Consider the following 18,221-nt stretch of genomic DNA (forward strand, 5'->3'; position numbering starts at 1 on the left):
CCTTGGAGGGGCAGAGCCTTGCACTGGAATGACCGTCACATATTCTGAGATTCTGAAAAACTCTCAAACTATATTTCAGGTTTGCTAAATCAAAGACAGTTCACGAATATTTTCCTCTGCGTAGAAACCTTTCTCTTATCGTACAGTTTTTGAAAATAAAAACCTGTTTCTTTACCCAGAGGGAAGCCTGGACTCTGTAGGGAACAAAGGAACCCTCATCAAAGTCAGAAGTGGGGGGCCTATCTGTGTTACAGAGATTGGCCAAGATTTTGAAACAGGTAGGTGCCTAAAGTTAAGCACCAGAGTATCTGAGCACCCAGTTTTTAATGTGGTGAGGATAAATACACCTCTGTGAAGCAGAGAAGTGCTATTATCTCTGTTATACAGGTGGGGAACTGAGGCACAGAGAGACTAAAGCTCAGATCCTCAAAAGTATTTGGGTCCTAAGTTCCACTGAAATCAATGGTCACCATGAAATCAATGGAAGTTAGGAGTCTAAATACCTTTGAGGATCTGGGCCTAAGGAACTTGCCCAAGGTCACACAGGGTATCTGTTGCAGAGCTGGGAATTGAACCCAGTTCTCCCAAGTCCCAGACTAGTGTTTTAAAATGAGTGGCCTGATTTTCAAGTTGGGAGAGGCAGCTATTCCCATTAACGTCTATGGGTGCTGTTGGAAGTGCTGCATTTTTCAAGCATTTAAAAGAGACTTTGATCTGCTGGAACTCATCCTGGGAATGAGTGGAGAACTGAAAATGGATCTTGTTCTAACTTAGTGGAAAGAAAAGGAGGACTTGTGGCACCTTAGAGACTAACCAATGAGTTAGTCTCTAAGGTGCCACAAGTCCTTTTCTTTTTGCAAATACAGACTAACACGGCTGCTACTCTGAAACCTAACTTAGTGGAGATTCACTAAGGATGAACTTGGCTCTGTGGCCTTGGCCAAAAAATGCATCCACTTTCTGGTTCAGATATGAATTTCAGATTTAAAGGTTGGGTTGAGGTTTCTTAAAGTTCCTGTTTGTGTATCAATTTAAAGATGAAATGATTGATTTCCCCCTTACCCTGCACCTTGTGGTGTTTACACGTGAGCAGAGTGGATCCCATTCTGACCTGGCTGCAGTTGACATACAATTTGAACCCACTATGCAGATCTGTAAGTGACAACACAAGGTGCAATGCAATGGAGAATTAGGCCTGAAAAATGTAATAAGCTCTAAATATTATCATCGTTATTATTTAAACAAGTGTTTTACTGCATCAAACATTCGTTGAAATCTAGATCGCTTTTGACTACGCTTCCTATATATTTCCAACTCTATGGGCAGCAATTCCTCGTTATTGGCGGTCTTGGTTTTTATCACAGCTGTTTCTCTCACTTTACTCAGTGATTTTATGCGTTCCTGGTACCCAGGCTTTGCTTCCTGTTCTTCTGACATGATCATCCGGTCAATGTAGTCCGGAGTGGACAGTGGGTTTGGTTTTAAGGCAATTTCTTGCAGGCGTTGGAGGCTGAGAGATGATCTCTCAATAAGCTCTAGCACTATATCTTCTACTTCTGTGTAGTCCAGAAAAAGCTGCTCAAATATCTTTTCAGTCGTCATCACCTCACCCGATGCCTTCTCGTATTTTTCCTTCAGTTGTGTATAGGTCTGTTTCTCTTTTACTACCTTATAATCCCACCTGTACTTTTGATTGAAGTGAACATTCCACTGACATTTACCTGGGCAAACAGTGCAGTGTCCAGACCTGTCCATCGCAGAACACCTATTCTTCTGTTTGTCATCAGCAAGACCACAGGGATAGTGGCACGTGTAATGACAAGTCTGACAGTTTGTTAAATAATCTTTAACAACCTCTAGTTTCACTGGCACTGTTTTCCCTACCTCATACTCAAAGTCTTTTTTGGCCTCCATATCCCCCTGATGCTGTTCCAGAGATCGCTCAGTCTGTCTTAGCTCTTCTAGCTTTGTCAGGCCAGCTTTGATTTGCGGCTGCAGCCCTTGCACGGCCGTCTCCAGCTCCTTCCGCTCTCTGAGAACTTCCTTTGTCAATGTTAAACTTTTTGTTTCTAAATTACCTAGAGACTCAAAAAATGTCTTCGTGCTCATGGCTCCCATGTGCCAGAACATTGCATCGACATTACACCTGCCCTCATCAGCTCCAGTATTGCTCGCAAACAGAGCAGAGTTATTGAATTTGAAATAAATGGGCATGCCCTCAGCATTTTGGGAACATGGCACATCAGACTCCTTAATGGCCTCCAGAACAGGGGGCGTCTGTCCATCCGCGAAGGTGATCAGGATTTGTATATTGTCTTTTATATCCTTCCCAAAAATAGAGAGCACGGAGTCAAACACGTACCTCTGGGCACGTGTCAAACAAGCTAGTGAGGCCTGAACTACGACGCAGACGGCGTCTATGTGATCAATGGCCCCGGGGGTGGAGAAAAACTCTCGGATCTGCCTTGTTATTTCTTTGTCTTGATCTATCCCTCTGGTGTCGCCAAATCCCGGGGTGTCTATTATAGTCAGGCAGTAGGGGACCCGTAAGTCCTCTTTGCAATTGATCTCGTAGGCTGTCACTTCAGTTGTCTGGCTCTGGGCTTGGCTTCTGTTTGTAATTTCATGAATTAGTTTGAACCTGAATTCCTCTTCCCATTGCACGCCCAGGACATAGTTGATCATTCCATTGATGAGTGTAGTTTTTCCTGACCCAGTTGCTCCCAGAACCATAATGACTTTGTTAGTGATCTGTAGGTTTTCTTTTCCCAGCCTGTTCTTTATGTAAGATGCATTAGGACCTAATGGTGTCGTCTCTAATGGAAGGGTATAAATTGACAGGGGCCCTTCTGTTATCAGAGACCCTCGTTTCACAAAATTGTGTGTTATTGTCTGTGATTTTGTTGGTGATGTTGGAGGTTGCTTGTCTCTTGTCACAGGACTTTCCTTAAGGGAATGATGTGGCTGCTTCTTTGATACCTTCCCCTTTGGTGTTGAAATCAGCATCTCCTCACTTGGGTCGCTCACAGCCCCATCTGCACACACAGCCGACACTCGAAATCTGTAGGGTGTCTGAGGCCTCAATCCATCAATGGTACAGAACTCTGTTCTCTCTCCAGTCCTTCGTTCCAGCCATTTGACTTTCTCCTTATGATTTGTACGGCCAGCCTGCTCTTTATATTCCACCTTATACTCCTTTATAACAACTCCATCTCCAGTAATATTTGGACACTCCCAGGTGAGGGTGATGGCAGATGATTCTAAAGTATCTGTTACTGGCTTTCCAGGGGGGTTGGTAGGGGGAAGAGTCTTCACAGGATCACTCATGTCACTGCTCTCGCTGAGCCCTGGTTTGCTCACTGCAGCGTATCGGAACTGGTACTCGGTGTTTGGACGGAGCCCCGTTACTGTGAACGTCTCTTCTTTATCATTTGTATCCACAGCCATCCAGTTCTCCTGCCCTACCATTCTGTGCTCCACCCGATAGCCGGTTATCTCCTTTCTCCCAAAGGCTGCTGGTTTAAATGTGAGCTGCACATGGTCATGTCTGACTCCATCTGTCAGGAGAGAAAGAGGCTTCGATGGAAGTTCATAGTTAGTGCTGACCAGGTCTCCATTTTCATAGAGGTAAATTGAAGCTCCAGGATTGTCCTCATCTGGGACTGAGGCCACAATGAATCGAGTTTTCCCATGAGATTTATTGACCCGGGCAAAGTCTGAAATGGATTTTGCAGATTTTCGGGCTTTTTGGTTTCTCTCTTTGTCCTCAAACCACAGTTTGGATTTCTCGCTGACAGAACTGGCTGATGCAGGATCTTGGGTATTCTTCATAAACTGGGTCTGAAGGCAGAGTTTTAAATCTGATAAATATGGCTCCTCTTCGTGTAATGAAGTGAACATAAAGGCGACGACAAAGTCATTCATGGGGTCAAGTACTATTTCATCCAGTTTATTCCGGGAGGACACCACTTCCACATCCTCTAGGACAGAAAGATAGGAATTGATGAAAGTCATTTCTCGTTCCTTTTTATCCAGAAATTCATTGAGTTGCTGGGTGTTGAATGGTGATTGGTTTTTGTAGGTTAAAATGTCCACCAGGGCCCCTTCCTCTTTTCCTCCTCCACGGATGGAGGGTAAGATTCCTGCTAGCTGTTTCTGGAAAGTCTGTCTGTGTTGCTTACACAGATCTTTGAATTGCTGGATTTTCCTCTTGATTTCGGGGAAGGTTGAGGCAATTGGATTCTTCCCCCCATCATTACATCGCATCTCTAATTCTGTCAGTTGCTCCAGGGCGGTTTGAACATCAAAGATCAGTTCTGTGCTGATCTCACGCACCAGCTGAGCAGCTTTGGAATCCAGCTTGGTCAGCGGGTACAGCCAGACTCTCACTGGCACGGCCTTCTCCCCCTGGGCACCCAGCAGCTTGGGGAGGGTGGAGTATGTTTTCATGGCATCTTGGTAAGTAGATGGATTGTTCTCAAGAGCAAAGTCACCATAAAACTTACAACTAAGTTTTTCAGCTTGTTTTTTTTCTGTGTCATCCATTTTGAGAGCTCCTTCCCCTTCAATGGAAACCTGGGGTATCTTTTTTATGATAACCTGGAGTTTTCCCTGTATCTCTTGTATGTTTTCAGATGAAGAAATGTCCTGATCAAAGACAAAGAAAGCCTGTGCCCCGTACAGCACAGCCGTGACCACGTGGGTGGCCGTGGCTTGGTCAAACACGTCAGGGTAGGAGATATTATGGTACCCTAAATGGCTCATAGTCAGCTGCTTAAACTGTGTTGTAGTTGAGTACTGGAGAGAAACACGGGCTTGATGTTTTGATGTCTTGGTATCACTTAAATATTCTGCAGATCCACCCACTTCCACCAGGCCAAGCAGGAAACTGGCCTTCAGCGATGCTGTGACACTGAGGGCAGAGGCCTTGTCTTCCGTGGTGTCAGATGCAACAATCTGAAATTCAGTCTTGGATTGTGGTTTTGCGTCTACATCATTTTGAAGTGTCTCCAGGTCCCATAAAGTGATGCCTAGAATAGTACAGACAGACACATGGTCAGTGGCAGAGAGAGTAAGAAACCTTTCTGTTCTGTAACTGCCAGACATTTTCTCACATTAAAATAAGAGCGGAATGGCCCCGAACAAAGTGTCTGATCTGGTAACATGCTTCACTCACTGTGTCTGTGTGAGAATAAACATAGATTAGCATTCATTCATTGATAAGTCTAACATAAACGCCCACACCCTGACTATGCAAAGTTATGATTCAAATGACATTTTTATGTTAGCCTGCTGCACCTAGGGCAGTTTCAGCAGCTGATAATGAGATTGTTACGTGTACATGCACTTATAAGAACGGCCATACTGGGTCAGATCAAAAGTCCATCGAGCCCAGTGTCCTGTCTTCTGACAGTGGCCAGTGCCAGGTGCCCCAGAGGGAATGAGCAGACAGGAATCATCAAGTGATCCTTTCCCTGTTGCTTATTCCCAGCTTCTGGAAAACGGAGGCGAGGGACACCATCCCTGCCCATCCTGGCTAACAGCCATTAAGGGATCTATCCTCCATGAATTTATCTAGTTCTTTTTTGAACCCTGTTATAGTCTTGGGCTTCACAACATCCTCTGGCAAAGAGTTCCACAGATTGACTGTAGATTTCAAAAGTTTATGGTAAACTAAATTGTGTTTGTAATTGAGCTTAGTTTTGGTTACGTTGTAGCTAGACATGCCCACGCTCTCACTTCTTTTGTCTGCCTATTGCTGTAACATGCAGTAAGATTTCTGCAGACAGCTAGTTCTGTGTGGCATGCGATGCACTTGGCATTAGCTTTGTTTATCACCAATCCCTTTCTCTCTTCCTGATGAACTCACAGAGAAATACACACACATGCTAGAACTCTCACCCCTTTGTGGTGTGTCTCAGACAGCAGAGAACCTGCACGAGGAACCAACAGTTACATTCTGGTAGCTCTGTCTACCAAACTTTGTTATTTTATAAAATGAGGTATCAAAAAATACACGGTCCGGAAGAGTCTGATACACAAATAACAGGACCCTGTGCCTAAAGGAGAAAGGGCTCCTTTGGAGCTGGGGACTGCAAGATGCATCCCCATCTGGGTCACCATGTTCACATTCAGTCACAGCACAAGTCGTAACTGACTTCAGTGAGGCTTAAGGTCACATGCATGTGTAAGGACCTTCCTGAGCTGGGGCCTTAAAGGAGGTTTAGGCTCTGGACTGGGCACTTATTCTTGGATCAATATCATCATCCTCATGGATCCCAAAGTATCTAACAGATTGTACTAGCTCAGGGGTTCTCAAACTTCATTGCACCACAACCCCCTTAAGACAATAAAAATTACTACATGCCCCGAGGAAGGGGGGACCAAAGCCTGAGCCCCACTGCCCTGGGTGGAGGGGCCAAAGCCAAAGCCCGAGGCACACTGCACCGGATAGGGGGGCCAAAGTCCAGGCAGGGGCTTGTAACCTGAGCCCCGTGCCCAGGGCTTCCTCCCTGGGCCCCAGCAAGTCTAAGCCAGCCCTGGCGACCCCACTTTGGGGTCCCAGCCCACAGTTTGAGAACCGCTGGACTAGCTCCCTTTTTAAAAACCTTTTACATTAAGAATGTGAAGGTTGCAAAGCCAAGCAGTCAAACGTCAGGAAAGCAAATAACTCAGATTAAAAATCTGTTTTGTGGTAGGTTTTCAAAGTGTGACTCCAGGCTTTAGTTACTGGACACTCCTCAAACTCTGCACTGACTACAGAACTGTTTGTTTCCTCCTGGGTGCCCATCACCATAATATCCAAGTGCTTCAAAAACATTCCCACACTTCTCTTCGCAGCACCCCTGGGAGGCAGAGAGGTGTTAATATCCCTATTTTACAGGTGAGGAACTGAGGCACAGAGAGTAAGGACAAAACATCCACTCATTTGGGTGTCTGACTTGAGAAGCCCAGGGCCTGAGTTTTCTTCAGCGCTTTTAGTGGTTTTATAGAACTTCATATGTACAAAGCACAGCTCCCACTGACTTCTGCAAATCGAACCAGCCACAGAGGGGAAGGAGAGACATGTCTGCCAGCGGGATTTGCAGCTATTTGCTGTCAGCAAAGACATGTAGGGCTGGATTTTTGAAGGTCTTTATCTTTACCCTGGATAAGCTTTATAGAGGGTAAAACAGGGTTTGGATCCCATTGGGAGTTGGGCTTCTGAGCATCAAGGACAGGAACACTTCTGTAAGCTGCTTTCAGTTAAGCCTACAGCTGTTAGGGGACGTGGTTCAGACCTGGGTCTGGGTTTGCAGCAGGCTAGCGGGTCTGGCTCAAACCAGGCAGGGCACTGAAGTCCTAAGCTGACTGGGCAGGGAAGCAGGAGCAGAAGTGGTCTTGCACATCAGTTGGCAGTTCCCAAGGGGATTTCTGTGATCTGGGATTTTCAGAAGCCTGGTACATCCTTTTAAAAATCTGGCCCCTGGAGCCTGTGTTCAGTGATCAAACATAAAGAGGGAGAGAGCCAAGAGCATGCAACATTCAGGCTCTCTTCAGTCCTCCACATTGACTGTGCTTTCCCCACAAGCGCGTCCTGAAGGTCGGGTTCTCTAAGCTCCTGTACGCAGCACTTCATGGGACCGTAGCCAGAAATGACACAATGAGCAGAAATTAATTCCTGGTAAAGAGGAAACCTCCTTTTGCATGGACCTTACATCGCTGCTCTATTAGTGCAAATACTTTGCAAGTACAGCAACAGGCGGGTTATGGATTTCAGCAGGGACATGCTGTGTGCGCACGAAGAGAAGAGTTTGCTCTCTTGCCCTGCTGGTTCTCTACACTGGCTGAAACTCAGTAGTTAGGGAACCGTCCAAAGTCTCAAGTTCAACTCTTGGGTCCACGTGGAGTGGGAGCCGCCCAGGGACTGGGACTGCAGTTCCACGTGGGAGCGGGGATGCTGGATGTTTGTTCAGCCGCACTAGTGACTCCTCTCGTGCCAAAGGGAGCTCTGCTAAAGGCTCGGCCTGCGAGGAACTGGGGAGGAGGCCGGCACGTGGCCATGCATAGGGCAGAGCCAGCGCCCCTGCTGGAGGTCCCGTAGGGTGCACCGTCGGGTGGGAGAGCTCCTCAGGGGACGGGGGCACTGGAGAAGAGTCAGGGAGAAAGTGGCTGCCTGGCATCCGAGTCAAACACCACCAAGATATTTGTGATCTCCCAAAATTAGCCTCCTTGTGCACAGAGCAGCTGTTGGGTGGCTGGAACTGGGGTGGCCTCAAGATAGATGGGGGGTGACCAGTTAAGAGTCCGTCCCAAGACAGGTTATAACTGGGTGCAAAATAGAATTAGATCAGTTCCTGGAGGACAGGTCCATCAGTGGCTACTAGGCAAGATGGTCAGGGATCCATCCCCATGCTCTGGGTGTCCCTAAACCTCTGACTGCCAGAAGCTGGGACTGGATGACAAGGGATGGATCGCTTGATAATTGCTCAGTTCTGTTCATTCCCTCTGGGGCACCTGGCATTGGCCATTGTCAGAAGACACGACACTGGGCTAGGTGGACCTTTGGTCTGACCCAGTGCGGCCATTCTTATGTTCTTAGGTTACTAACTGCCAGGGAGGGGACGTTTAGAGTCTCTTGGTTGGTGAGTGGAGATATTAAGGCACAGCCACACGATAAAAGATCAGGAGAAAATAAACCCTCCCAAGTGGGCAGCGGGTAGTTTAATTTAATCAGGCTCACGAGATGTTTTAGTTCTACATGGCCTAGAACAAATGGCAGGTCACCAGCCCAACGCAGGTACCTCCTGCCCCATCCAGTTACTTCAGACCCGGACCCTGGGGAATGTGCAGGGCCATTTCTATAATACCCATAACCAGACCACTCACAGTGCACTTGGCTCATTCTCAGGTATGAAGGGGTTCGGACTGTGACCCTTTCCTCCTCTCACTCCTGAGTTCAGGGGTTACAGCTGGGGGGAATTACCTGGGATGAGGGCGTCACTGCGGCAGTCGTACAGCATCCCCAGCTGGAAAGGGCGGCCCAGAGCCGACATCTCAATGGTGTCAGCTGACCTGGCCATGATTTAACGTCCAAACACTTTCCTCTGTGTCTCACCTGCAAGAAATAACTTGCGTTACACTGAAATCCTCCAGGGTGCAGAGTCAAACGCTTCTCCTTGGCTGCGGACTTCACACCTCTCCAACCAGGAGAGTTTGGTTCATCACACTGGAAATGTGAGTTTGTGAGCGTGGTTCTGTGTCATTTCCTGACACACACTCAGGTGCATCGTACTGAGGGCCCAGAAACTGATTCCCAACAGTAACTAGTCCGTGCAGAAGCCTGGCAAAAGGGCTAGTTTCGCTCTTCTGTGTGTCATTTTGATGCTACTGACATGACTGGGGGACGTCAGTGATCTCACTGTCTAGTGTAAACACAGAGCACTGGGCAACAGTGAAGGGAAATTGTTGGTGAACTCAGCCAGCGCAGGATTGCTGGAAGAAGTGGATTTAAAGGAGAAAGTTGAAGGGGGAGAGAAGGAGATGGTTGGACAGGATAAGGCAGACTGGGGTAGGAGACCACGGCCTGATTTTCCAGTGGTGTCATCACTGATACCCCTACAAAGTGAGTATGAAACGCTTCCGCTCTGGTCTGGTAGCATTTTAAACCCACAGGTGTCAAAAATGACGCAGGCACCAGGCAGGGGAGAGTCAGGATCTAAGCCGTTAGGAACGAAGGAAGCGGTAAGAAGAGGGGACTAGGAGACAGTGTGAGGAGAGATGTAGGCAGGGAAGAGAACAAGCAGGGCCTGGAGGGTGAGGACAAGGGACCTGATTCACTGCAGCTCTGCACGCTGTGGAGACACAAGAGCGAAGTGAGCTGAGAGTGGGTGTCAGAGAAACAGCCATGTTAGTCTGTATTCGCAAAAAGAAAAGGAGTACTTGTGGCACCTTAGAGACTAACCAATTTATTTGAGCATGAGCTTTCGTGAGCTACAGCTCACTTCATCGGATGCATGTCGTGGAAACTGCAGCAGACTTTATTTATACACAGAGAATATGAAAAAATACCTCCTCCCACCCCACTGTCCTGCTGGTAATAGCTTATCTAAAGTGATCATCAGGTGGGCCATTTCCAGCACAAATCCAGGTTTTCTCACCCTCCACCCCCCCACACAAATTCACTCTCCTGCTGGTGATAGCCCATCCAAAGTGACAACTCTTTACACAATGTGCATGATAATAAAGTTGGGCCATTTCCTGCACAAATCCAGGTTCTCTCACCCCCTCACCCCCCTCCCAAAAACCACACACACAAACTCACTATCCTGCTGGTAATAGCTCATCCAAAGTGACCATTCTCCCTACAATGTGCATAATTAAGGTGGGTGTGAAATGCTGCCGGTCAGAATGGTCGTGTTTCACACCCACCTTGCACTGGTGTAAGTGACTACACCGGGTGCAGGGCAACACTGAATTGGACCCTGAGCGTTTCAATCACTAATGACGATTTGTCATAATCTTAATACATTGAATTCTGTGCCTGTGCATTTCACACAATGAATCCTGTAGTCCTGCCCTCACTACAGAGAATGGTCACCGTATCCAGTAGGTGAGTAGCACGGGGGAAGCTGGGATGGTTTTGTTAGTTGGCCAGGAAACAGAATTTCCAGCCCAGGAAAAAATTTGACTTTTTGAAAAATGTTCTGTCCTGACTCAGGACCAAAAGCCAAAAACTGGAAATTTGTACTGGGACTAGAAGTCTGATACATTTTGTTTTGGAAATATCTAAATGTTCCAGCTGCCTGGGCTGCTGTTTCAGTGTCCCTAAAACACAATGTATTCCCCAGTATCAGAGGGGTAGCCATGTTAGTCTGTATCCACAGAAACAACGGGGAGTCTGGTGGCACCTTAAAGACTAACAGATTTATTATGCCCAAATAAATCTGTTCATTTTTAAGATGGCACCAGACTCCTCGTGGTTTTAATGTATTCCCTAGACACACACGGCAACCCAGTAGGTGGAGGGAGACCCCTCGACTAAACTCACATGTTCCTGTGGCAGGTGCTGATCTGTCGAGTCCGTCAGAAAAGTTTTGACCAGTTGTAGTTGTGACTTTGCACTCCATATGCTTTATGAAAATATGCTTATGAATATGACATAACTGGAATATTCTTTACGCTAAATACCCCGTGTATGGTATCATTAGAAAGCTTAGAATCTACTGCATGTGTTCATCCTATTTGTATGCATGTCTCATTTTTATATCTGAAGTTAGAAATATAAGATATGAACTTGTATTACTGATGTATTTGACAGATTTCAGAGTAGCAGCCGTGTTAGTCTGTATTCGCAAAAAGAAAAGGAGGACTTGTGGCACCTTAGAGACTAACCAATTTATTTGAGCATAAGCTTTCGTGAGCTACAGCTCACTTCATCAGATGCATAAAGTGGAAAATACAGTAAGGAGATTTATATACACACAGACCATGAAAAAATGGGGTCACTTTTAGATCAGAAATCGAGTGACCAGAGAGATTGAAGTGTTCTCATTCATAAACCAGTCGGAGAACACTTCAATCTCTCTGGTCACTCGATTTCTGATCTAAAAGTGGCAATTCTTCAACAAAAAAACTTTGAAAACAGACTCCAACGAGAGACTGCTGAATTGGAATTAATTTGCAAATTGGATACAATTAACTTAGGCTTGAATAGAGACTGGGAGTGGTTGAGTCATTACACAAAGTAAAACTATTTCCCCTTGTTTATTCCTCCCCTTCCCTCCCACTGTTCCTCAGACGTTCTTGTTAACTCCTGGAAATGTGCTGGAAATGGCCCACCTTGATTATCACTTCAAAAGATTTTCTCTCCCCCCACCCCACTCTCCTGCTGGTAATAGCTCATCTTAAGTGATCACTCTCCTTGCAATAAGAAAAGGAGGACTTGTGGCACCTTAGAGACTAACAAATAAATTGGTTAGTCTCTAAGGTGCCACTAGGCCTCCTTTTCTTTTTGCGAATACAGACTAACACGGCTGCTACTCTGAAACCTCTCCTTGCAATGTGTATGATAAACAACCATTTTTGCATGGTCTGTGTGTATATAAAATCTCCCCACTGTATTTTCCACTTTATGCATCCGATGAAGTGAGCTGTAGCTCACGAAAGCTCATGCTCAAATAAATTGGTTAGTCTCTAAGGTGCCACAAGTCCTCCTTTTCTTATTACTGATGGAGTCATACCAGGTGAGGACTGTCAATAGGGCATTAGGAACTTGATGGCTCCCATTGACCAGGACAATTGGCTGCAAATGGCCTTGTTTACCTGAAAACCTTCCTGTGTATTCCTGATAGAGAGATATGCACAACTGTTTGCCCCCCCAGGTAACAATGACTACACTGCTTTACTGAGTTCTGCCAAACACGGTCATCTCTGCTATTACAGTAGCCAGGAGTCAAAGTAGCCAGGATGGGTGGATAACCCTGATCACATGATGCAAATGTCACTCTGCCCTTATGTCTTTTCTCAGTAGGTTGTCAGGTTCCCTGGCCTGGGTGACTGCCTGAGAGGATTTATGCTGGAGATTAGGGCTTTAATCAGAGGTGCTTTGTTTTCAGTAACTTATTATGGGGCAGGCGATTGCGAATGCTCCCCACCTCCCCAACTTATGAAGATCATTTTTAGTTGGTGGTTCAGAAGGGGAAGCTTTTTATGGCCAGACCTCGCAGGCAGCCTCATCTGGTTTAGGCGAGCATCGTCACAGAGGATCGCTGCGTCACTTTGTGGTCAAGTTGCTCCACCGGATGATGCAAGCACCGCCACTGGTAAACCAAAGCATTTCCCTTCAAAAGGCTGAAAAAACTCCCATAGATTCCATTAAACCACTGATCGCGAAGGCTGGACGCATTCAGCACCGTCGACTAAATGTGAGCAAAGTTGTCCGATGTGTACGCCACCCTTACTTCTGCACCGCTGCTGGCGGCCAGGGCGGGATTAACGCAGGGGCTGCAGCCCAGGACCCGGGCTAAGGGGCCCACGGCGGAAAGACCTCCGGGTGGCCCAAAGTGCGGATCTTTTTGTGAGGCCCCCTTACCCCAGGCCCTGGGCTGCAGCCACTAAAGACCCTGGGTTTCAGACCTGCCTGGCGCGGGTGGGGGAGAGATGGCCCCGCAGGCTGCTGTTCCTCCCCACCTGGGCTGGAGCCGCGTTGCCGTGAGTGCCGGGAAGCTAGTCCGTCCCCGCGCTGCCCTCACCTGCAGGCTCCACCCCCACAGCTCCCATTGGCCGGGGCCCCCACACACTCTAATGGCCCCGGGCCCCCAGAAGAGCTAATCCGGCCCTGCTGGCGGCAGCGCTGCCTTCTGAGCTGGGGTCTGGCCGCGACGGCTGCTCCCCGGCGGCTCGGCTCTGAAGGCAGCGCCGTTGCCAGCAGCAGTGCAGAGGTAAGGGTGGCAATGCCGATACCGTGCCCCCTTCACTTTCCTGTAACATTGACCTTTGCGCAGGGAGGGGTGGCTACGGGAGGGCTAAGGCAAATTTGAGGGTGGCTATAGCCCCCGCACCCCCACCACCACCCCTGCCACTGCACCGGAAAAGGAGCACCTTTCCCCCACCTCACTTTTCCCTTCTTCTATGTCCTCTTTGCTCCTTAAGGCGTGACACATCTCTTGGGGGGACGGGGTGGGGACCACACTTTAAAAGCAGGGCTGTCTGATTATCATCCAGGCCTCTCATAGACATTCCTGCAGACACTCGTACTGGGATCCCCGTGGAGCCCCCAAAGGGTTTTGCTGCTTTCCTTTGCTGATCTTACGTGGTTCAGGTTTCAGAGTAACAGCTGTGTTAGTCTGTATTCGCAAAAAGAACAGGAGGACTTGTGGCAATTTAGAGACTAACCAATTTATTAGAGCATAAGCTTTTGTGAGCTACAGCTCGCTTGGTTCAGTCACTCCCAGCACCGAAGTGCCCGGTCAGTGATGTCCAATGGCAGTTTCAGCTCTGTCCTGCCGGGGGGCACCTGAGCAGCGCTTACGTCTGAGGCTCTCACCCGAGGCTTCTGCTCTCATGTTAGTCAGTGTCTTTCGCGGCTTCGAATAGAAGCTGGAGTGCACACGCTGCACTGGCAGCCGTCGCTATGCAGCGCTTTTGCTGTTCCCAAGGGATAAGCAGCTGGTTACTCACACAGCTGAAGCTGCAGCCTTTATGGGAAGCCGGAAGCAGCTAGAACAGCCCTGTCTCTTCCGTTTATTTCTCTGAGTAGGGTTCCCTTTAATGAGCCTTTTTGTCTGGTTTGCTCTGAGGGTTGCTGTTTGGGGCCTGCTATTAAGCACTATACGCTCAGTTGATTTTATAATTCAAACACTTCCCCAGGATTCAGCAGCAGTAACACTGTAACCCCACACTCTTTTCCTAGGATATGTCTCTATTTTATTTTATTTACGCATCCCAACTACAGTTACAGTAAAGGACTAACTTCACTCTCTGAATCAGCCATTCGGAAACAAACCAAAGAAAATACCCATTACTGTGACAGTCTGTATTCCTATGTTGACCCCTTTCACAAGACTATGATAAATATTGTACTAAGCGTGCCTTGTTAAGTAACATTTACAAACGTATAATCTGCTGAACATTATTGTCCTGGTAAAATATCTGTGGCATCATTGTATGTAAAGTTATAAAATTCTACTGTACGAGACTGTGACAAAGTGGGAATTATCTTAATCTTTTGTATGAATGCTCTGCGTGTGCCGCAGTTTCACTGATGTGTTGCACAAGTATCTAGGTGGTGGGACAAGGGTGTGTGATCCTTGCAAAGATCCCTAGAGAGCAGGTGTGACTGCCGGCTGGCTGCCTGGGCTCAGACAATGGCCAGACACTCTGTTTCCAGGCAGCTAATGGCTGGGGCCCATCCTCTGCAAGAGCCAGCTGGAGGAGTTGGAGAAAAAAGAGAGGTGGAGGTCAGCTGACCAGTTTGCCCGGGAAAGAGACAAAGGATGGAGAAGGGGCAACAGGATATGACTGAGGGTGGGCTGCTGAAAGACAGTCAGTCTCCTGGGTCTTAGGGTGGAGAGTGCTGGATCCCCCCCCAAAAGATGGACTTTGCTGAATGTTCCTAATTTCTGTGCTAACAGGCTCTGTTCTACGCTGGGTCCCGACGACTAATAACCCGTCTGTGTCCCACGCTGGCTGAGAGTCACTACTGGATGTGGAGCTGGGCTGTGTGAGCCTTTGGGGTGCATGTAAGCCTTCCCCAGGTTTCCTATCCAGGTGGACTCACTGTGGGGAGCTCACGGTATGAAACAAGGTGCTGAAAGTTCTGAGGTCAGACCCGGGAGGCGCTGAAGCCAAGGGGGCTTCTTGCCCTAGTGAGCATAAGCCCTGAGGGGTTGTCACACTGCAAGAGAGACCTGTCTGAACATCATTCAGAGCGGTTCTGGATCACCAAACCTATGCACTCGGTGACAAAGATATATTTCAAGTCTGGGGAAACAGCTTCAAACCAGTTCCCCAGAGACAAAAGGCTAGCCAACCCCTCAGCCAGGTGTCAAAACAATCAAATGGACCATAACCTGATTAAGTGGCCATTCTTCAGCAGGAAAAGGGTGTGAGTGAGAAATTTACATCTTGGCAAAGTAACAGCTGGAGGTTCCTGTCCCAACAGACTGTCACCTGGACCCCAGCTGGAGACAATTCTCAAAGAGGAGGGAAAACTATAAGAAAGGGGAACAGATGCCCCCAAAAGACTCTTCCCTTTCTCTCTGCTCATGGGATCAACAACACCCGAATGACAAGGAGAGTAACACTGGATGGCGGGAGGGGCCCTGGCTGACCTTTGTTTTTAATTCACTTAGCTCGTTAAGTTAGATGCTGTTTTCTACCTTTTATTTTCCTTGTAACCAATTCTGACTTTTATGCCTCATTACTTGTAATCACTTAATTTTTTTCCTTTTTTGTAGTTAATAAATTTGTTTGATCTAAACCGGTGTGTTTGGACTGAAGTGTTTGAGAAACTCCATTTGGGATAACAGGATTTCTGCATATTATTTTCTGTTAATGAAATGACGGACTTCATACGAGCTTGTGTTGTCCAGGAGGGTGCTGGGCAGTACAAGAGGCACATTTCCAGGGGAACGTCTGGGACCGGGAGTTTGCGGGTGCCATGTAATTCCTGAGTGGCTGGCCATAGCACTCAGACGCTATAGCTGGAAGGGATTTACATGCTGGGGGCTGTGTGAGAGCAGACCAGGAGTGGTGGCTCTCACAGCAAAGCAGCGTAAAAGCCACCCCAGACTGGAGAATTGAGGGGACACAGCTGTCCATCTCCCCAGATTGTACCCTGGGCAAGGTCGCAGTGGTGCAGCGAGTAGCAGGGTATATCATGTTATAGAATTCTCCTAGGCTGTCACTTGTACAGTTACTGCATAAATATTCATCACATTTCACCAGCCTTCCTACTCAATAAACATAGGGAAGGGATCATTTCCCATTCCCTCTTCCTTGTGAATTTCCCAGCTGCATTTACTAACTGTGTTATTTGTTGCAATTCCTAAATCCAGAACAGAAAAGGTCCCCTAGTAGGTGCTCCTGTATTCAATACCACCAATATGCACATCAATAAATTGTTCTAAGCATTTACCTTTTAGGTCAGGTTTCAGAGTGGTAACTGTGTTAGTCTGTATCAGCAAAAACAACAAGGAGTCCTTGTGGCACCTTAAAGACTAACAAATTTATTTGGGCATAAGCTTTTGTGGGCTAAAACCCACTTCATCAGATGCAAGCTTTCTTACTTCCCTATAGCTCATTATGACTGTTAAAGTCTCCACAAATTATGAATTAACTAATTTTTCTAGTTCTAAAATAACAAATTTTTATATGGATTATAAACATTATACATCTATTTATAAGTATTTTTGTTCTGCACGGGAATTTCAATAGCATTATATTCAAAACTTGGTTTCTGCACATCCATTTAAACATAGCTAAGTTCCTCTTTTATAAATATACAGACTGCCCCCCCTCACCCCCCGCACATCCTCTGGTAGCCTCTCAGTCTCTCTGGAGTACATCATATCCTGATAGATTGAACTGAACTTTACTTATTAGCCATGTTTATTGCACACATATTACGTTATGTGTAATGTATTTTTCCCATTTCAAATATGGCTTTCTTAACAGCTGTCTAGAAGTTTTTTCAGGGAGCTGTATCTCTTGAACCTCAAGGTCAAATGACCCCAAATTTGGACCACTGCCCCTACCCCACAATCCCATGAGGCACGCCATATTTCAAGGCAATCTGTGTAGCTGTGCAGATTTTAGAGCTTAGAAGAGTCAAGATTAAAATCAAGTATCGGGGGTAGCCATGTTAGTCTGTATCCACAAAAACAACCAGGAGTCCGGTGGTACCTTAAAGACTAACAGATTTATTTGGGCATAAGCTTTCATGAGTAAAAAAGCCCACTTCTTCAGATGCATCTCCTCATTGTTTTTAAGGTTAAAATCAGCTCAACTATACCAGATGGCGCAGTCTGCTTTCAGAATGGAGGGGATGAGAGTGGAGGTGAGGAAGATCAGGCGGTGGGATGGGAAAATGAACTTTTAAATATCTTCCTCTCTCTGTTCTCCAGCTAGGATCTGCCCTCCCCCCAAAAAAAGTATTTGAACAAATTTCTATTCTAACTATGGTGACCTCTTAACTTCAAGGGCTTCTCTGATTTGCTTCAGTTTTGATGGAACATAAACAGAAGAACATTCTGAGGTTTCTCTGCATGGCAAAGGGCTAGAGATTTGCTTTTTATTTAAATAGAAAGCTTGGGTCTCCAGGAGTTATTTGACACCTCTCTGCCTTAGAGGAGCGTTTCTAGTTACACAATTAACAGCATTCCACATTTATGTTGTAATGGAGTCATCTTTGGTTTTGTGCACTTGGTCTCAGTGAGGGGAGTGCTGTAAACAGAGTTCTCTCTTCTGGCTTGTCTGGTACAAAGTGATGACAAAAGATGAAGAAAGTGAAACTGCTTTGAACTCTGGTGAACACTGTGGCATGGTCCCTCTGCCATGTACATTGGCCAGACCAGACAGTCTCTCCGCAAAAGAATAAATGGACACAAATCAGACAACAAGAATTGTAACATTCAAAAACCAGTCGGAGAACACTTCAACCTCCCTGGCCATTCAATAACAGACTTGGAAGTGGCCATTCTTCAACAACAAAAACCTTCAAAAACAGACTCCAACGAGAA

General features: G+C 46.8%; 1 protein-coding gene and 1 long non-coding RNA gene across 6 annotated transcripts in view; one reads left to right on the forward strand and one right to left on the reverse strand.

Moving 5' to 3' along the window:
- The window catches only part of LOC140905809 (uncharacterized), a 35,354-nt gene extending 17,807 nt beyond the window's left edge, over positions 1-17,547 (forward strand). For 3 of the 5 annotated variants that reach the window (XR_012156944.1, XR_012156943.1, XR_012156947.1), the window contains exons 4-5: positions 180-278; positions 12,509-17,547. This is a non-coding gene — a long non-coding RNA (uncharacterized lncRNA). The remainder of the gene's footprint in view (positions 1-179; positions 279-12,508) is intronic. The other 2 variants (XR_012156946.1, XR_012156945.1) reach the window with 2 other exon arrangements.
- On the reverse strand, positions 1,234-9,062 carry LOC140907950 (uncharacterized). The gene is made up of 2 exons (XM_073335038.1): positions 8,966-9,062; positions 1,234-5,030 (listed from the first exon to the last, which is right to left on the reverse strand). Exons 1-2 carry the CDS (start codon positions 9,060-9,062, stop codon positions 1,234-1,236), a joined length of 3,894 nt encoding a protein of 1,297 aa, XP_073191139.1.
- Positions 17,548-18,221: the final 674 nt, after the last annotated feature.

Source organism: Lepidochelys kempii, chromosome 2, assembly GCF_965140265.1.
Source record: "Lepidochelys kempii isolate rLepKem1 chromosome 2, rLepKem1.hap2, whole genome shotgun sequence".
In the NCBI taxonomy this organism is placed as follows: domain Eukaryota; kingdom Metazoa; phylum Chordata; order Testudines; family Cheloniidae; genus Lepidochelys; species Lepidochelys kempii.

What these genes read in the sequence shown, in the direction of transcription:
- LOC140907950 (XM_073335038.1), bottom strand. Translation starts at nt 9,062, where the DNA reads ATGGCCAGGTCAGCTGACACCATTGAGATGTCGGCTCTGGGCCGCCCT. An exon ending in CAGTGACGCCCTCATCCCAG is followed by an intron (nt 5,031 to 8,965) that starts GTAATTCCCCCC and finishes GTACTATTCTAG; the next exon opens with GCATCACTTTATGGGACCTG.